Source organism: Battus philenor, unplaced genomic scaffold (assembly GCF_028537555.1).
Source record: "Battus philenor isolate CCGP_79_NKW_IND1 unplaced genomic scaffold, ilBatPhil1.0.hap1 SCAF_4, whole genome shotgun sequence".
Taxonomy (NCBI): domain Eukaryota; kingdom Metazoa; phylum Arthropoda; class Insecta; order Lepidoptera; family Papilionidae; genus Battus; species Battus philenor.
The window spans coordinates 12,203,512-12,220,969 of NW_027181704.1; the positions used below are offsets into that span (position 1 = coordinate 12,203,512).

The 17,458-nt window shown below is 34.9% G+C and overlaps 1 protein-coding gene across 4 annotated transcripts in view; it reads right to left on the reverse strand.

Annotated features, from left to right (window-relative positions):
• sd (TEA domain transcription factor 1 homolog scalloped) overlaps positions 1–17,458 on the reverse strand; it is a 107,809-nt gene that overhangs the window by 6,090 nt on the left and 84,261 nt on the right. For 3 of the 4 annotated variants that reach the window (XM_068771455.1, XM_068771453.1, XM_068771454.1), the window contains 5 exons: positions 5,077–5,207; positions 3,547–3,645; positions 2,295–2,335; positions 1,016–1,196; positions 74–154 (listed from right to left, as the gene is read on the reverse strand). In XM_068771455.1, the coding sequence (XP_068627556.1) occupies positions 74–154; positions 1,016–1,196; positions 2,295–2,335; positions 3,547–3,645; positions 5,077–5,207 (533 nt within the window). The remainder of the gene's footprint in view (positions 1–73; positions 155–1,015; positions 1,197–2,294; positions 2,336–3,546; positions 3,646–5,076; positions 5,208–17,458) is intronic. The other variant, XM_068771456.1, reaches the window with a different exon arrangement.

Below are 17,458 nucleotides of genomic sequence, written 5' to 3' on the forward strand. Positions count from 1 at the left end.
AAAAAATGTTGTTTTACTTTGTAACAATACTTATGGCAAGACTAAGTATATACGGTATGGAGCAAGTACTTACTTCTAATAAGGGATCGGCGTATGTGACGGTACCGCCTATGTGAACGAAAAGGTGTTGCGCTGGTGCGGCGCTTGGAGGGTACTGGAAAATAAATACAATTATTATATATTATGTGTTTAAAAGAACTATAAAAAATTTTTCTGTCATATTTACACACCTGCCTATTTGTTATCTTTGGACTTACTTAAGTTGACTCGTAGAGAATACCTGTATTAAGTCACCCATTACGCAAATTGTAAATAAATAAATATGTATTTGGTTACCAATAAATTACAAATGGTCGATATAAGCGATTCCCCACCTACAATACGACGGAATGTGACATTAGTAATGGCAGGAATACTGAGAAGTGACATTACATTTTCATTTATTACAAAACTTAGTACCATCGTCTGTTATAAACGTTCTTGAAAAGGATAAATAAGTAATAAAGTAAGACACATAATTATTTTTTTTTTATTAACAGTATGAAAAGAGTTACAATGTTTGACAGAAAAAAGGCATAAGAAACCTCAATAGTTATTTTTGTTCTAACAGTTATAAAGGTTCGGTTATAGTGATAAAGCTTTTAAGGGATATATGTATGAATCATTTGTCATCAAAAGCCACTCACGTGAAGTCATTACTTTGAAACATGTTTTTTTTACAGGCCTATAACTTTTGGCAGAACAAGATTACAGGTATAAATAGTAAACAATATTTAACACGTAGTGATCCGAATTTTGAAACTTTTTTTAACTATATTATCATTACGTGAATAATTATTACTGAAACCATTGATTTTTCGATAGGGTGTACCATATTTTTATTGACAGACATTGGGATATATATCTGTATGGGGTGGATAAATATTACAATAGTTTTCTCTGTAAATAAAACAACCTTACGTTATTAACATATGAACTAGTCTATTTCAGTTAAAAAATAAGATAAGCTCTTTACCGTGTCTGCGTCTCTCGGATGTTCGACGAAGGCGGAGAACTCTACAAGTCTTAGCTTATGAGTGGCGATGGCACGGCCCTCCCAGGGCGGTGGTGGCGCCACGTCCGCCGCACCGCCTACTCCCACACCCACTCCCACGCCGCCCACGCCTTTATATCCCGCACTGGGGAACGGCTTCACGCTGCAAACATATTACATTGATTTTTAGTAACTAAGTAATAAAAGGATTTGTTAGACGTGAAACCGTAATTGACAAGTAACATCAAAGACAAATTTTAATAGTTATACAACTCTTCCATGCAAGTGGCTGTCTATGTGATTTCCTAGTGAACTACTTTAGTAAGTACTGATGTCTTCTACCACATGGTAAAACTAGTTTTTAGTAATATCTAAGAAGCTTGTACAAAGCCTTACGGCTAATAGCGGTAACATTAACACGCCAGTAATACTAGTGCAGTAATACTAGTATTACGGATATTACTATGTTCCGATTTAATAGCATCCGTGCTTAGTGACATAACCACACTAATAGAAAAACAAACCGCTAAACTTTCGGAATGCGCAGCTTACTCTCAATATATTTTGCTATAGTGCTACCGAAGTAGCCGTACCGCGCCCTGGTAAGCGCGGCGGGACCGAGGTATATCGGGGGCTCTTTCAGCTCGTTAACTCTCGCGCTGGCAGCACTCATGCTCTTTTTTCTTCAGCCCCCACTTCGTCGTGCTTTCCTAAGGCGCGGTACAGAGGTTTCGGTAGCACTATTGTTACAATTAATCCGGACATACATCACAGAACAAATGGGAAAATAAGATAGTTAACGACTTTCATATAATTTTATTAATTTGTTGGCATTCAGAAGTCTAGCTAAACCTTTAGATTTCTATCTCGTACGTGAAATTTCAATTACACAATGATGCGGCTATTACGTTACACGTGTAATGAATATAAAAATAGGTTTCCCTTTTTATAAGTTTACTAATATTTTGTATAAGGTTCTTAGAGAAAGCAAATTAGAATTTCTATTATAGCTTGCTATTATAATATTAAAAAATCATGTCTTTCACGTGACCAATCGACAAAATAGAACTAACATTGTTGTGTATCAAAAGGCATTACAATATATATACCGTTTTTAATTATATTTTTATTCATTTATTAAGGTCCAAATTGATTATTCATGACCACTCGTCAGTCGTCGACGGGTAAACTAGTATCTAATGAAAAGAAAGGATGGGAACATTATGGATATATTGTTTTATGTATTAAAATGTAAACTTACTCTTGAGAGGTTCCGGCTTGAAGCCCAGGTTGCCAAAATTGCTGAAAACAATAAATAAATGTTAATAACAACTTTCGATACGAATCGTTAAAGTAAAGCTTTAAATATTAATGTAGCCCACGATGTTAAGAGCAGCGAATTCTTTACACACTTTAACTGAAGCACATTTCCAATTAGATTTAAATTGTACACGTTTCAAGCTTAGAAGAATATTTTTTTTTGTAAAAACGTATGCTTAAGCAAACAACTATCAAGAATGAAGGAACGATCCAAGGTTCATTTAAAAAAAAATTAAACCTATTTTTTACTTAGACATATTTATGAAAACTTTTTTTTATATTTATATACAACATTCGCATAAATATTACAGTCTAAGCAGAGTTAAAATGTTTGTATCGATTTTCTATGAAGTCTCCACGTCCATAACTAAACCCAATACGATAAGAGCGTCAAAAGATTAAAAAATATAACTTCTTCGTGAGCAAATAATGTCTTATTTCCTCCACTTATTATGCGACAACATAGCTTCAGACTTTCATCTATATTACAGTGATATTAAATGTATTTTCAAGACAGCTCAACGACGTACTAAACTTTCCGCATTAATATGATTCCATACAAAACTGCAGTAAATAAAAACGCAGTTTAACAATTTTAAAAACATATATATTACACAGATCTTGTATTACAGAACACTGAGTTAATTTGTAAGTAAAGCGACTTGAATCTGTGATGTTATTTGGACTAGTGCGATCGTTTTGCGAGCAACATGCTTTGTATCTCCGTTCACCGAAACCAGACTTCGCGAAATAAATACGAAAACAAAAATATGGCAACCTGTGATTATTGATAAATTTAATTTGAATTTAATTATATTAAAGAAAGAAAAAAGATTGAAGAATTTGAGTTTAAAATGCGAGACAAGATCATAATAAGACAACAAAAATAGATTAAATATTTTCTACGCGCGTTGGTGTACGCGTTTTATAAGTGTGTAGCAAGTTTTAAATTTTAAAACAGTATGGCTTTTAATTAATAAGGAACAAGGGGCCTGTTTTTTGTGACATTAAACTAGTTGAGAGCTCCGGTCAGCCAGGTGTGTTGCGAGCTCTTGACTAGATTCTACTTGGTCGTTATGAGTTCGTCGAAACGCGAGTAACGGGGAACGGAGTGTAAGCAACAGTTTATAGGCTATCTAGTTTTTTTTTGTTCACCGCCAAGAAACACAAAGGCATGCCTTTTGCAGATGTACCGTATGGTGGTACGCCGGATGCGGTAAGCCGGCCACAATCTGTGCGCTTGACAGTGTGCTCATAGACTGCATCGCCTTCTCTTTCATCACGCCACCGTCCTAAATATTTTCTTTATTGTTATTGCTTTCTTTTTAAACCAGGCTAACTTGGGAATTTATCGTCGGTGATTTTTAAATCTAGATTTATTGTTTAACTATGTATTTGTAGGATACAAATAATAAAAATAAAGTTGATGATATTAAATAAATAACTATAAACCAAATATGTGAGCCTATAGAAAACCTATAGAATGTCTATATTTAGTTAAGATTTCGTTGTGTAAACACTGCAGTTGACTAGTTTTAACACTTGTTTACGTAAAAATTTAGAGTATTTTAGATTCTGAGCAATTTAGATGTATTTAACTATACAATCTGGAAAATAATATTGTCAATTTAGTGCAATGGTAGCTGTGAATGCAGATCGCTTTCAACAGGTTTTATAAGAAATCTAAAGTGTGGGCTTATGTCCAGAAGTGGACATCCGGCGGCTAAATGATGTTTAGACTAAGCATTTAGCACTATGCCAACTCAAGCCCGATGGAGCTGTAAATGTTAAACAGCAATGTTTATGACCAAAATCACTTCGATATTTTATATTGTACATTAAACGAAGTAGATGATATTGCTTTCGTGCGTACAATCCACATAAAACTGATAAAAAGGATCCAAAGTAGACTTTGTCTTTTTTATTAAGTTGTACAATAAAGTATTATTATATCCGTTTATTTAATATGCGTATAAGATTATTAACAGAGATCTAATAAACTCTAAAGAGCCTTAAATAATCTTCCACTAAAGATTTTGGAAGCAACTTCCTAATGGATTTGGAAATAATAGAAAATTTCCATCCAAACGTATACAAAGTATTATAGAAAGTTAAAAAATTTTAACTTATGAAAATGTTGTTGTAAAATTTATTTATAAAGCATCATATGAATATTAGAATGTTCTTTCATTATCGTCTTCCAGACGTGTGACGTTCACGTCTAGACTTAAGCCTCTTGTATAGACTTCCAATACCAGTTTGAAGTTCACTGCATTCAGCCTTTTCCGACAAACTTAACAATGTTTCTTTCTACCTTATGACTGATTGTTCGATACAAACTAATTTATTTGAATTTACAACTAATTCTCTAACTTATATATCAAAATTTATTGCTCAGGAAATCTAGTAAGATTTTTTGGTACAAAACCGTATTTTATAATACCTAATTAAAATACATTTATTAATTATTAAATATATATAATATTATTTAAAACGAATTTATCGATTCTGAAATAAGTTTATTTCACGACGATTACTGTACCGGTCACAAGGCCCGTATTGTAATAACGAAAATCTTGCGATTTTTCCGATAGAGTTCTTTCCATATTTTGGCAACGCTGCAGTTTTAGGTATATTTGTATTAGTATATCCGATATCTTTGAAGATAAATGTTATTAGAGTTATCTAATTAATGTAACGCATGCCAAGAAGAGTTCACTCACCACTTTTAGCTTGGCCTGAATCTCGCGCAGTTTCCGCCTCGCGAGCACCTGTATATGAGAGGAGACTTGTTTTCTTGTGCGGGTTTTTCCTGTCCTTAGTTTAATATATCTCGCTATGAGCTCGTTCCTTCCTGTAACAGAATTGATTGAACTTAATTAGATCATAAAACAAAGCGAACGACCAAGCGAAACGGTGCGACTGAGAATAAATTGAAGCTTAATTTTCTCGCTGTATGTGTAATTTTTACTTTACAATGTAAACCACTTAAACTTATATCGAGTGTTATTAAATTCGTCGTGTGAACACGTTAGTATGTTTACTATCATGTTTCACCATAATATTCATTAAGTTGTAGAATGTTCATAGCCTCCCTATAGATTTCCTATAGGACTACTTGAAAGCCTACATGCAGCGTCTTCCGACTTCCTTAAAAAGGTCGTATGTCCACTCACTGATTGTCTTTGGTGCGCTTGCCCGTATTTAGTCTTCACTCCAGAATGTTACTAATAAATTATTTTTCAATTAGTAATATCAAAACGTCTTTTAACCAACAATTCATTTATAATAGTCATAATGGATTCTATGTTTCAAATAGTCGAGAAAACGAACTCAAACGAACCAGATCAAAATCACTTATCATCATTACTAGGCATAGGAAGGAGGTTGGGGTTTTAATACAATGCATTCGTTATGATATTAAAAGTTTATGAGATTTATTCGAGAAAATGCTCGACAATGTGCGGCAAGAGGCGCCGCTAGCGAATGCGGTAATTGTTTTACGCGTTTCAAACGATGACATCACAGTTTAAAATTGACTAGGCGTGGTCGTAATCAAGTCGCAGTGTCCTCACCTGTGTGGCTAATGTGCTGTAATAGAGTAAGTGATAAAAAATGTCGTCACATTTGAGGGCCACGGGTAGTAGTTATTTATCAAAAAAAAGTTATAAATACATTGCTCATCTGAAATGTCAGTGAGTGGGGAACATCGTTTGTGCAACTGCTGTTGGGGCCGAAAGGTTCTCGGGTGGCAACCACGAGTAGGACCTCTCTAAGTGGACCGACGATGTAGTCACGGTCTCAGGAAGTAGCTAGATGCGGGTGTCACAAGACGATTGGCGATTTATGAGGAACGCCTATGCTTTGCAGTGAGCGCCTATGCGCTGACGTGATGATAATAAAAAGTGGTCAAAAAGCGTCCTCAAAAGGTCAAACCTATCAATAAGTTTCTTTTACAAATATTTGAGAAAAGTCTAATTACTTTTTGGCCACATTGCACAAAGCTCGGAAAATCTGGAGAGGCTTATAGTTTTCGGCAAGTATGGCGAAACAGATCCAAAAAAGAACCAAGAAAATACAAAGAAAACCAAGCAGCAAAGTGAAATACATGTGTCCGCCCGTCTTCTTCATGTTTCTATACTAATTCGAAAAGTAAAAGATAGACGCGATCTAGAAGTGGTGTTGGCGCCGAACGTTAAGAAATACCTGGAAATCACGCCCCGTTAATTCGTCTATCCTCAAAGAGCTTAAAATAAGGACTCGAAAATCCACAGCTAGCTTTCGTAAATTCTTTAAGTATTAAATTGCATGGAAGAGCTTACAAAATTTGAAGAAGTTTATAGTTGTACAAGACATAAGGACCTGAGGATGGTCACCTAGTCACTGAAATGGCGCAGCTTCAAAAGGGTACAACACCACCGTGCACGGCTGCTTAAAGCTTTAGCAAATACAAAAGCTCGGAGCAACTGGTAGCACAGACTGACATCATTGGCCATGATTCTCAATCATGTGGAAAGGAATAAAAAAAGAATCTTTTTTATAATTTACATAATTGTCTTTATCTGTGCGTCTATTCGTGTTTTATTTTTTAATTTAATCTTTTTCGTTTTGATACAATACATTCCGCGATTAGGTGGATGATAATTTCTGATTGTAAACTAGACGATGTTTTTATATGCATAGTGAGAAAATGCTTTTTTAATGGATTATTTCTTATTAAAATTAATTATTGTTTACTATCTCTGCACATTTTGTGTCAGACTTTATTAGCCTGTCGTATTTCGATAGAAAAAGGTAATTAAAACAATAGATCAGAGTAATCACTTATACAGGGTGATTAGCAATAGTCCTAAAAGCTTTTTGCGGACAAGTGAGCTTTACATCACTTCTTTAGGTGTGAAAATGTAATGAGTGTTGTTCTATAGGCATGTAGTTGTATAGGCGGGAACATGTTATTAGTGTAAACTTATTTGTTTTTAACTTTACCATTATTTTTATTGTTTTTTCCTTAAAAAATATTTAAACCTTTAGGTGGATACCCAAACGTCATAGTTGTTTTTTACAAATATTATACATAATTGTAGATTATTTCGAGAGGCATATAATCTGTAAAAAAATTAAAAATAATGTTTTAAAAACCCTTATATTTTAGAAAATTGAAATCTCGGCTTAGATAAAACGGATCGAAATAAAAAGCGCCCTAAGCGGCCGCCAATTGACATAACCCGCGAGATACTTCGCATTGTGGAATCGGTGCAAACGCGCGCCACAATGCGCCGCTGTGCCGACTCCGCTCGAGCTGCCCGTTATGAAACAATTTTGAAAATATTTTGAATAGCTATTTTCAATTATTGAAACTGCAGCTGGACAGGAATGCGGCGGGTAGCTGCGGGAACCTGCGGGGGACGCGGCCATTTATTTTAATAGCTGATCCGATTTACATGCAAATACAATTTCAACCAATTGTTCATATATACACATAACGATTCATTTTTCACTACAAATTATTTTCTGTTTTTTTTTTTTTTTTTTAAATCAATAATCTTTAAATTACATCACAACTTTTCACTTCCGTACTACTCGATACTCCTACAAGAAAGTATTTTGGCATAGACGATATTCGATCCTATTATTTTTGTCATTGTAATTGTTTTAAAGAAAAAGGTAAGAAACATAGTCGCCGTCTAATTTAATTATTTATAAACCAAACTCCGAGTCGTAAAAAGGTGAACAAACCGTATCAATAGTTTTAAAAAAATCATAATTATTTCCAGAAAAAAAAAGTTTTGCACGAGAGACATCCTTAAACTCTTTATTGAATTCAGAGTATAATTTGACAATAACAAGAGAAAAGTTTGTTCTTCGAACCTATATATATTCATGTTTATATTTAGCGATATATAGATTGTCAGCTGTGAAGAATAAATAAAGAAAACATGAATTATGTGATATCAAAGTTGCCTACTAAGTCTTTAAAAAGTATTTTGTTGCGGTAGTAGTTACATTACTCTCAATTAAACATTAGATTACATAAAGGCCGAAAATTCAAAGCCATTATTGAATTTACATCCCGTATATTAGGGATGGACGCATTCCCTCCCTAACTATACCAATCTCGATAATATATTAGCGAATACACCAGCAAAATTATATCCATTATAACATAAGCGCTACACAGCTAGGTAGGTATATCAGTTCGCTTTACTGAGAAATACGGTTTTGGTATTTGACGTCGGACTCGAGCTTAAGGTTGGTCTTTATCTTTGTAAATGTTAGCGGCAAGGAATCTGTAAGGTGAATTTAATACTAAGAATCAACCGACTTTAGTGGGACACAAAGTAATTATATCTAACTTACAAGTATTTCAATGGGCGTGTGTATTATACACACAATTCCTCATGTAATGTGTAACGAATAGCGACCTTTTTTTTAAATTCCACGCGTCGTTGTGTGTGACAATTATAGCATTTTAAATTTAATTCCGCTATTGTTATGGGATACAGTAAATTGCAACATAGCAACGAAGCAAGACGATAACAATAAATGGTGTATGTATGCGATAAGTTTTAACTGACGTAAGATTTTCCTTCATGAACAAAAAAAAACCTAATCGTTTTCCTCTATTATTGATTTGATTGATTTACTTGTTCAAACTTTTACAATTTTATTTCACGTCAGTTTGGTTCATTAGAACGAATCAAGAAAAAGAAGATCCGTAGACAAATGAAAGTAACCTATATTACTTAGAGGATTGGCAGATAGTAGTCGCATTGTCCAGGTCACATTGCGCGCAGAACAAATTGCCTCTGTGGCCTTAAGTTTCTGGAGTGGAGATCAACAAGGTGATCAGATGACCTAATTAAGGTGCTCGGGAGACGCTAGGTCACAGGACAGACTGCTTCCAATCGGTCTTATTGGTAATCTATTGAGGACTATGTCCAGTAGTGGTACTTCCTACGGCTAATACGATGTTAATGATAAGTTCATTACAATAACACAAACGGTATAAGTAAAATACTAGAGACCTGTTAGAAGATTTCAACGTATTTGTAAAGTAAAAAAAAAAAACAAATAAAATCCAATACGGACAGCTAAAACGAGCGGTCTGTCGTCGCAATTTTAATTTAGCCAATAGTGTATTAATTCGTGAACAATGAAAGACTCGACTAGACCAAAGTAAATTGAAATCTCATTGAATTTGGGGAATGCGAGGCGACGGGAGACGGTTGCTGTGAATTTAATTAACCCCTTACTGGCTCGTTGGGGCAAACGCGCACCACCCACACACGCGCATCGTACGCACACATACGCGTGGATTGATTGCCGCCAGGTTGAATTTTCATAATTGAGCCGTCATTAAAATCCATGAGAACTATTATTACAATGCCTATAAAATGTGAAGTGTACTACGTATTTTGTGTGTTGGCGAAAAAACTATATAATTTAATTTTCTAAAAAATTTATATAAATTTCATGTAAAATATTACCAGACTTTCATCACATGTCACATTACAGTCTTAGATTAACTTGAAATACTTATTTTATATGGTTAGCGATATTTTTTTATTATGAAACTTGTATCACTTCTTTGTGGAAACAGGTGTAAAAAATATTTTTTGGCGCATAAAACTTTCGTCTCAATATAAAATTGTCTAAAATTAAAGTGAAAGACAGTCGAAAGCTCGTGAAGCGAAGTTTTGTAGACTAAGTCAGACATTCTTGAAATCGCTATTAGTAGGCTTTCAGCTGTAAAGATGAATACAAAATTCCATTGCTTACATATCAAAAAATAAATGCGTATTTTTAAATTGCATTACGAACTTAAAAGACCTTTCAGACTAATTATGCAATATATCGTATGTATTACATATGCCCATAATAAATTTCCACTTAATTTTTATATTAATCTATAGTACATAATTACTAAGGAAATCTTGTGCTTTATTTTTATGTTAAACGTAATTAACTTTATCATGCAATAACCGATACAATTTTATAATTCTGTGATTAAATATTAGTCGATTTATTTAAAAAAAACATCGTATTTACTAAAGAAGAGTATTGTAAATTTCTTTCAGTGTTTAGTGTCATAACTTTTCGAGCATATGCAATATACTATAATAGTATGTAATATATAATAACAATACGCTATTACAGTATATAAATATGGAACATATATTTAAAAGGTTTTAGAGCGACACAAGTGGTTGGTAACAGTTTAAGTGTATAAACAGCCGCATGCGCCTAGCGACACGGGCGCCCGCGAATTGGCGTCGCGAGAGTGCCTTCACCCGAATCGTCGTGTGCATCCGATATAAATAGCGCGGTGCACAGGATCAAATCCGTGCGTTTCTATTCCGCGGCGAATAGAAAAACAAGAGATCATTATTTATTAGTTAGTTAGTTGGCTAATTTGGTCCGCTGGCGGCCCGCGCGGCTACGCTCTCGCGCGCGCCCCGATCATATTGTGCGTGCAGAGCGACCACTTGAATATTCAGCTTTCTACGATATATCGACAACTTACTCTTTTACTGCGCTGATACATTAATGTCCTACTCTTTTTATACATCGATACATTACCATCTCACTCTCTTTCTACATCGCTACAGTAATGTTTTACACTCTTTCTACATCGCTACATTGACGTCTTATACTCTTTCTACATCGCTACATTAACTTCTTACACTCTTTCTACATCTATACATTACATCTCACTCTCTTTATAAATCAATACAATTAAGTCTTACTATCTTTCTACATCGATACATTAACATCTCACTCTCTTCCTACATCGCTACATTAACGTCTTACACTCTTTCTACATCGATACATTAACATCTCACTCTCTTCCTGTATCGCTACATTAATGTCTTATGCTCTTTCTACATCGCTACATTAATGTCTGATGCTCTTTCTACATGGACACATCGTTGTCTTATTCTCTTTTTATTTGGATATTTTTAAGTCTTACCCTCTATGTACATTGACGCATCGACATTTTACTACGACATTTACTCTTTCTTTATCGATGTTATGATTCTCTCTCTCTTCATCGATACATAGATCTTACTCTGTTTCAACATCAACTTCTTATTCTCTTTCTACATCTATATATCGATGTCCTATTTCGTTTATACTCTCTTTTTTACGTTTATGGATTGCGGGATCTTTTACATTTAAATGCAAGACTAATTAACTAAACACATCACTGATTTCTTAATGTAAAAGACTATGTTCCTTACTGTGGCTCGGTACAAACACCTGCAATTATCTTCTATAGTAATAGTCCTGACAGATGTAACTGTATGTTGTATTATAGGTTTATGTCATAATTAGCTATAAAAACAATAATAATGTGATACTAAGCTCTAGCTTGATGTAGTAATTGCGTTCAGTTTAGCACAATATCGTATGATTATAAACGAATGTCATAACGTAATTTATACGATCAACCGAAGTGATATTGAAGAACCATCAGAAACACATTAACGTACCGGCGACTCGACCTCACGATTGTTTTCGATTACAGCTTTAGGGAAAGAAATATTTTATTATAGGATATTTATTACGTTCTAATTGTGCTTGTATGTATTACTGAAAAAGATACGAGACGGTGTCATAAATTATGTTTAATAAGTAAAATATGGGCAATAACACTTTGAGGTGAAATAAATTTATTGAATAGAAGTTACAAAGTAGTTTTACGGGCCGAAGAAACTTTGAATCAATGGAGATGTAAGCGATACGTCGTTATTCAAATGACTGTTCCTCTGACGATTCTATTTAGTGGCGTGTAATAAAACTACAAAGTAATCTCAGCTTATGCTTGAAAAGGTTTCGAGCGGAGGAATCTCAAAGACAGTGCCTTCCAATAAAAGAAACATTAGAGAGGTCGAAGCAGAAATTTACGCTGACCCAAACAGAAGATATGCAACGGACCGCGGGAAGGGTTGAGCCGAGACGGCTCTAAGGAGGTTTCCTCGGGAGACAATCGGGAGTTATGGCCGAAGGCGGGCGGGGCGCTAAACAACGGGAGCGAAACCCGCCCCTTCTTTATATTTTCTTACTGCGTTCGCCTGGCGGCGGGCCCCTTACACGCTCGCTCGCTCACTAATTGCGCATTCTTCGCATAGTTTAGCCCTCCCGGCGAGCCCCGGCCCCCTCCGCCCCCGGGCCACGTGAAGCCGTGCCGGCGAAACTTTCATACTGCCAGGATATTGAGCGGTTTTGAATGTCTTAACTCACGAACGCCTGCAGCGACGCTGCCGGTGCTTTGTTGGCAAACTGTTGCCAACCGCTCACCGCGCGACCTGTGCTTCCTAAATATCGCTCACGTGCAAACGTCACGTGATCTTCCTGTTTCATAAACACGATGAAAACTTCAACTTGGAATTGGAAAAGGATTAAAACTGCGGTCAAATTCCTCGATTTAACTTACATTACATACACAAATGGCAGAAAGTGTTTGTTAACGTTCTGAAATAAATAAAAAAAAAAACTATTGTAATACATTTCATAATTACAAAAACCATCTTCTTAATACTTGAGACTTGTACATTAGAACCAAGTTAAACAAAACTTTTTCTTACTTCGTTTACATTCGGTAAAGCTAATAGTAACATGCAAATAGTATATGCAAAACAAAACACAATTTTTACAATATAACGTCATGTTAAGAATCTTAGAGCCTAATAAGATAGTTAAGAGCCTAATTTGATAGAACCTGGAATCAAATTGAACTTCCTTATAATGGTATCCTTCAACTTAAAATACCTAGTTACTAGAATTCCAAAGGCACTCTGGTTTGAGAGTAGCCCACAACAAAATCTGATGCATTTTTTTTCTGATCAATTTACCAAGTAATCTATTAAGTCCACTTTCAAAATATATTTATTCAATTACACATTTAAATGCACTTTTGAATCCTTAAGTGTTTTAACATTATAAATATTAAGATACTACCGTCTCGGTATGCTGATCTGCTGAGAAGAGTCAGCCAGAAACTCGACAGCGGCTTTTTAAAATGTAAACGTTATAAGCAATTCCTAAGCTTTATTATCACATCATTATTTTACACATGTTTGTTTGATAAGCTTTGCCTGTTGTTTAAAGGCATTACAAAGTGGTTTATTATTAAATATTACACAGTTACCGATGGATTAAAGTATATTTACCCCTAATAAAACAAACTTATCGAGTAATTATTTGATAGCTAGTTCATAAGTATCATGAGGTATACGCAATGAATCCGTAAAAACTCTTAATAAACGCTACTAACTTTCGTAACTATAGTGAAGTACTTTCCATTTTCGGTGTTTCAGCAATAAGCAGTTATAAGGTTATGTTTGATATCGAGAATTTCAAGCTGAAAAGTATTATTAAAGGAAATAATTTTAGAATTTTTAGATATGAATGGGATTTTTCACTAATTTATTTTGATTCCCTGACAGGAAATGGAAATTTAACGCTTAACGTTTTATTTCTAGAATGTTATGTTTTAAATATGTATTATTGCAAACAAGGTTAGATGTTAGTTAAAACAATAAACTTGATTTTCCGGATTAATACCGACAACAGTTATGGCCTGACGCAGTCGAATAAATAAAACACTAATCAGAATGACCGCTTTATTTATTGATTTAATGTCACAAAATTTAAGCATCACTTACAAAAATAAGTTCTCTACGTCGGACATTGCAAGATTTCCGACAAGTATTAACACTTGTTAAATAAAGTTGAGTAATGATTTTATTTTAGTTTTGTAATATATGATAATGTGATATTACATGTTAACCCACTTTACTTACTTATTTGTTGTTGTATATCATATATTATGTAATAGCTGTACAAACTTTAAATAGGCAGGTGTTTAATTGTATCATTTTAATACACCGGCTTCTGATATGCTTTTCTAATTATAAATATAAATTAATTAATTAGACTGATAATATTGTCATTAAATTTATTTTAATGCTTCATAGTACACAATATTTTTGTTAGATTACATCCTGAAACATCTTTTAGTTTTGATTGACGTCAATACCTGTCTGCTTGGATTGGTGTTTTAAGTTACTCTGTGGTTAATACCAAATGATAAGTGTTATATATGGTATTAAAATAGCCGAATTATCAGAACCGTTCTCTACTTTTGCGATTCTCCTGTACTACACGCGTTTACAGTGTAAAGACAACACTAGAAACGTCAGAGAGCAGTTCAGCTGTAAGTGGTATTAATTCCGCGCACTAAGCTTTCGACTCGAACAAATCGAGTCACGCTAATATTAGCAGTAGGTGTAAGGGCAGTTAGTAATTTCCCGGAGATTATACGAGACGGGAAAGGGCGAGGGAGCGAACGGATGGACAAGGGTGACGCACTTGAGCGCTAGATTAAGCCCGGGCCAACACGTCCGCGAGTAATGTGCTCATATATTGTCCGGACGAGACGCGCGTGTCCGCAATTATATGGACGCACTAGCGGTTGTACCGCGGTTACGCTTGCCCAATTTGTTTTTTTTTTGTCACTATCTAAATATGTATCTTTTCTTTAAATAATATTATTGTAATACTACGACTAATATCAATTAATTAAAATTAGTAGAATAAACGGCAAGCGCTGTGTACGACATCCACCCACAAGGAAGGTTACACGACCTTGTCAAGGTCGTCGGAAGAATCTGGATGCATTCGACTACTAACTGGTTTTATTGTAAATCTATGAAGTAAGTCTACGCCAGAAATGACGATGATGGTGTTGAGGTAAATCAAGTCAGACAATATATTTTGATTGTTATTTTGTAAAAAAAATAAATAAAAATAATTTGAAAAAAATCTCATTAACCATAAATAAAATGAAGACTAGAACCGGGATAAATTTCTAATTTATCTCAAATGTAATGAGAAACAATTCCGCCGTGGTCACGGTTTCAACCAAAGCATTGTTATTAAAACGTCGCATTTCTTTACGCCCATTAAATCACTTAAGGTGGACACGGCGCCTGATGTAGATTTGTTTAGCAATTCCATCTAGCGCGGGAGGCTTAGCGGACAGTCCTTTAATTAAAACCCGGCCGTATAATGTTGGCTTGACGCGGACTTAATAGCAGTCCGGAGGCTTAATGGCCCTGGACGCCTTTAATTGTTCCACGTCAATTGTGCCGCGTAGCATGCCTATGCCCCAAAAATTAGATCGGTCGCTTCCGTACTCTAATATTAAAAAGGTAGGTGATAAAAAATGAATACGTGTTATCGGAGCAGTAAATATCTTTATGATTGTATTCAACTTTAAAGGTCGATCTTGGTTACGTATCGCTAAAACGCGACAGATACACAAAAATAACACAACTGCACAACACTATTAATCCAGTAACAATACAAGGTACAGCGCCTTTTAGTCGAAAGATTACATCACTCACGCGTATCATTTGACGGAAGCAATTGGCGTGTAGCTATGAATGGTTTTATTTAACGGCCGATTTGCTAAATCTAAGATAGCAAGAATAATAATAAGTTTTAAATTAAAGTTGCAAATTATGTATATAATAATATTTAATCTAATTAATGTCATTAAAATTCAGTCATTATTTCAGTCATAAAACGTTGGACACAGGCATGTTCCATTGATTTCTTTTTTTCCCTTGCTATGTTTAGAGATAGACGTTACATTTCGGGTATAAATATTTATCAATTTTTTTTAATCTTGTTTTTTTGTTTTTCTTACCAATTCCGTCTCTCTTTTTTACACATCTTTCACAAATTTTTCAGTCTTCATGTTCTGATCTTCTCTCACAGATCGCCTTAATTCTCATCTATCGTATCATCATCGTATCTAATAATTTTTCCATAATCATCGATAGCTAAATTTAATCTTTTATTACGTTTAGTGTCCCACAGATTTCTTATGGGACCGATTTGAAGCGGCTCGCATCCAGCATCGCAAAACGACTTAACAAAGTTGTTGGTCCATTTTTTGGATAGACGTTTTACGCTGCGTTTGCCGGTCCGTAGTCTCTAGTCCAGAACCAAGACTCAGCTGCCATCTGCGCGTTATGTCGCCTGTCCACTACCATTTTAAGTTGCCGATCCGTTGTGCTAAGTCGGTTACTCTCGTTCTTTTACGGATCTTATCATCCCTAGTGCGATCTCGTAGAGAAATACGGGCATAATCATGCCATCCGTGGCTCATTGAGATCAGTGAGCCTGATAATGAGGCCCGTCATTATAATGTACATTACTAATCCCCTATACATGATCCTACTAAGAAATTATTAATGTGTTTGTATATAGACGACGTTCATCGTTTCAGTCCATAAATGCCCATTGCAGGGCATACGCCTCCTCCAAAGATATCTTTAAGAGGATATACCATAATCACCACGCTTGGTTGGAGATCGCAATGTGGTATTATGGTACGCAGATGACGCTACTGCCCATCTTCTTAAAATTTGAACATGAGCAGTGGCAATCCTGTATAATTAATGTACAAAGTGTGAATTATGTAAGTTTTTATCTTGGGAATCGAAGCCGCGACCGCGAGTAACCACTGCTCAACATATACATAAGAATAAGAGTAATTTATATTATTATATTTTATATTCCAATCGCAAATAACAAAACAAAGTAAATATTCATTTGGCAAGGTTTAATCACGAGAAAACGTAGTTGTTTCATTAATGGGTTCTCTTATCGGTTTTATTGACGGATAAAAAATGAAACTGCGAAGCGTTCTACAACGGTTGAAATAAAAATCGCTGCGCTGCGATCTTGGCTCCTCTCCTAATGTCCCGGCGAAGACGATATTTAACACATTCACTATCGACGGGTGCCGCATGCATCGCAGGCCTTATATTAGAGATGTTATGTCAAAATAAAGAACGGTTATTTATGATAAAAGTATCGACTACACATACAGACGTAATTCGGAGCCGTCAATTCACGTAACAAGAAAATGAAAGTAAGCTGATTGATGTATATAAAGGCCGGTTAGTTATAGGTGTAAAAGCTTCAAAAGATCAAATGTCTAGCTCATACTTTGTCAATTAATATCTGGTACGCTCTATTCAAATGTCAATGGTTTCATAAATAATAATGTTATAACAATAAAGTAAG